The sequence below is a fragment of the Helianthus annuus genome, chromosome 9 (assembly GCF_002127325.2).
Source record: "Helianthus annuus cultivar XRQ/B chromosome 9, HanXRQr2.0-SUNRISE, whole genome shotgun sequence".
Lineage (NCBI taxonomy): Eukaryota > Viridiplantae > Streptophyta > Magnoliopsida > Asterales > Asteraceae > Helianthus > Helianthus annuus.
In genome coordinates this window covers 47,400,849-47,404,231 of record NC_035441.2, presented here as the reverse complement: position 1 = coordinate 47,404,231, position 3,383 = coordinate 47,400,849, and the positions used below count along the sequence as shown (strand labels likewise).

At 36.4% G+C, this 3,383-nt stretch overlaps 1 protein-coding gene across 1 annotated transcript; it reads right to left on the bottom strand.

The window, feature by feature from the left end:
• Positions 1-1,664: 1,664 nt before the first annotated feature.
• LOC110876766 (bromodomain-containing protein 4-like) lies at positions 1,665-2,957 on the bottom strand. The gene is made up of 2 exons (XM_022124926.1): positions 2,775-2,957; positions 1,665-2,672 (listed from the first exon to the last, which is right to left on the bottom strand). The coding sequence occupies exons 1-2, from the start codon at positions 2,955-2,957 to the stop codon at positions 1,665-1,667; spliced, it is 1,191 nt and encodes a 396-aa protein (XP_021980618.1).
• Positions 2,958-3,383: the final 426 nt, after the last annotated feature.

Sequence of the window (3,383 nt, the reverse complement as noted above, 5' to 3'; positions counted from 1 at the left end):
AACATATTGTCGCAACCTTCTTTCAGCTTCTTTGCTTTCAAAGACTCTTCTGCCTTGTATCCAATCTTGTTCACAAACAAACATTCAATATCCTTTGCAGAACTGTTCACTATCCACGTCCGATCGTACAGATAAATATTTCTAATTTCATTCCCAACTCTGTACTCAATTACTGCTTCAGTCGTTATGCAACTATAAACCCTACATATAAACCCTTCGTGAAAATTTTGTTCCATCTTTGGCAATGGAATATTCTTCAAAACCCTGGGCTTCTTGATTTTCAGAATTGTTTCCTCAATACCTGTAACTGGATCCATCCTCTTGACTTTCTTAGGAAAATGTGGCTTCCAGTGTTTAAATTTTCTGAATGCTTCAAATTTCATCAAGCCCCACGTTGGCATAACATGAACTCTGACAGGATATGATAATGTTCTGACATGGGACAACTCTTCAACATCCCACCAAGGTAGAGACATTATATCTTGAATATATTGGAAATATTGAACACCAAATTCTCTTCTAATAGCATAAGCGTTGACTTGTGGCAAGTAACCCCAGCTTATGATATCACCTAGAGAAACATCTATATCCCTTCTGTAATACTGTAGTGGTCTTTTGAATTTTCTTTCCGTATCCTTCCTGAACCACTTCTTTCGTTCTTTACTTTGTTCTTCTTTTGACATTTCTTTAAAACTTTTACTCTTAACACTTTCAGCAACTTTTCTTCTCAGCTCATCCTCATTTGCTTGACTGAACAGCTCAGCAAGAGTTGGAAAGCTGAAGTATCAACATTAACATTTTCAGACCGATCATCGTCGCTCCAGTCTTCTACTTCCACTTTATCATAATTATCAGCATCTTCAACATACTTGTACTGATATGCAGGTTGATGATTGATATCAAACTTGTTAAACTCTTCTTCAAAATCGAAGTTAAACTCACTTTCATCAATAACCATCATCTTAACGATCTTAGCTCTAGTATAAGTATGCAAGATCTCTCCTTCCTCTACATCATGTTAAATATGTAGAATCAAACCTGTACCCTGATCAACAATCTTATCAACATTTTCAGCATCTCCATGCTCCCCCTCTCCTTCTCCATTTTCTGGTTCTTCGTTTGCATTGTCTTTAAGATACTCATCAATATTCTCATCTTGTGACGCCTCAGTTACTTTTATACCAGAATTACCTTGATCAGCATCATCATCTCCATCATCATCATCATCATCATCACTATGAACAGAATACACTTCATCTGCATCATCTTTCAGATTATCATCTTCATCTTCTTCATCATCTTCATCACTAATCTCACCAGATACTAAAGTTAATGGACAAGGATTTAGAATAGACAATTCCGGAACTTTTGATGGTGATTTTGGCTCAGTCAGAACAATTACTCTTTCAGTCACTTGAACAACATCTTCAACTGGAACACTTTTACCCTTATCTTTCATTCCAGCTTTCATTTCAGCTTCACGTCTTGCTCTTACTTCCGCAAGTTCTATCTCTTCAAACCTTTGTTCAATCGGCTTACCAATCAAATCTTCCAACACTTTCTTTAACATATACTCTTCATGTTCCTTTTTAGCATTCTTGGCTTCTAATTCTTTATTTTTCAACTTGAAATACTCATTCTGCTCATCCCTTCGAGACTTTTCTTTATTTTTCAACTCGAACTTTCAGAATGTCTATGTCGGCTTGATCAGCTTCAATCTTTTTCAACAAAGATGAATTCTCAGATTTAACAAACTTAACACGTTCCTCTAACTTCTTTTTCTCACTTAACGCCTCATTCACCTTCTTTTGCAACTCCTTCACAAGATCATCATTCACAAAGCTAAAATCATCAAGCTTTTCAAGAACTGTATCCTCTGGAATATGAGGAAAATTTTCAAAACCAGACGATCCAGGAGTAGTATGAACTGGTGGTTGTGGAATTGGTGGTGTTTGTTGGATGTGTGGTGAAGTTATTGGTGGTTGTTCATGAATGGGTGATGAAATATGATGTTGTGGTGGTGATTGTAAAGGATCAGGTGATGGTTGTCGTGGTGGTGGTGATAGTTGTTTATTTTGTGGTGATGATGGAGGTTTAGATTGTGATGGTGGTTTAGTTTGTGGTTCTGATGGTGGATTTATTTTCAGCTTGAGTTTTAACTTTCGCGCTGCTGGAGTTTGAATACGTTTTCTTGATGTTGATTTCTTTCTACCTCCTGAAGATGGTGGTGATACAACCTGAACATTCTCTGATGGAACATATGTTTCATCAGCATCATCCGAACTCCTCTTTCTCTTCTTTTGTTTCTCTCTATCTTTTGGATCATAGTTTTCTTTGATCCAACGATCAACTTCAGCATCAATATCAACTTCTGAACCAGATGAACTCTCCTCTTCATCATCAACTGCCATCTTACTAGCTGATTTCCCAACTTCTAAAGTATTATCAATATCTTTCAACAACTGCTCAGTTTCAGGAGATAATTGTTCTTGATCTTTTTCAACATTTGCTTCTGACTCATCTACTTCTGGTTCATCAACCAGCATTTTTTCAACCACTTTCTTTTTACGTTTCTTCTGTGGTTGAGAAGATGATCCTTCTTCAGCTTGGACTTTTGGTGTAGGAGTTCTCTTTCCATCTTTTTTCTTCTTTTCTTTTTCTTCTTTTGTATACTAATCATTTCGAGTTTCACAGAAATCTTCCAACTTGGTTAATTCATCAGTTGCACTCTTTTCTTTCATTTTAGCATCATTCCTCCACTTTAAATGATTTACAGGATCTGGATCCTCATACTTATCACTTTTGATGAACCCGAAAAATTCTGTCTTCTTCGGTTTGGGCCAATTCTTTGTATACTTGGATAATCGGATTAACGTTTCATTATCCATGTGATGCAATAGCAAGAGATCGTTTTGTTCATCTTTCACCAGATTTGGATAGGCATGATCCAACATCATCTACACAAATCTTGGATACACCCAACTTCGACTACCAGAAGTAATATTATCTTTCATGTAGTGAAAAACGATTCTTGAAAAGTTGTATTTCTTGTTTAGTACCAACGTCGTCACCATACACATTTGATAATCTTCATAACATCATATCCACCTTTCCTATGACCTAGCGCATGAATCACTGAGTGAATAAAGAATTTGTACGGCTTCATAAAACATGCTTTCAGATAATTTGCTTTATTCAACGGACCGTTATAACCCAGTCTAAGCATACAACCTTTGACCATCCTTTCTGGAAACCCTGTTGGCGAATTATCGTCATCTGGAAACTCTAACACTTCTCATAGAAGTTGTTCTGTGATTATGATTTCTTTATCTTCACCATCTATACTAACACTTGAATTAATCACATCATGCACTTCATCATAA

Excerpts from the sequence above, each read along its gene's own strand:
- LOC110876766 (XM_022124926.1), bottom strand. The coding sequence starts at position 2,957 with ATGATGTTGGATCATGCCTATCCAAATCTGGTGAAAGATGAACAAAAC. Across the intron at positions 2,673-2,774 it reads AGTATGAGGATCCAGATCCT|TATACAAAAGAAGAAAAAGA; the intron begins GTAAATCATTTA and ends CGAAATGATTAG.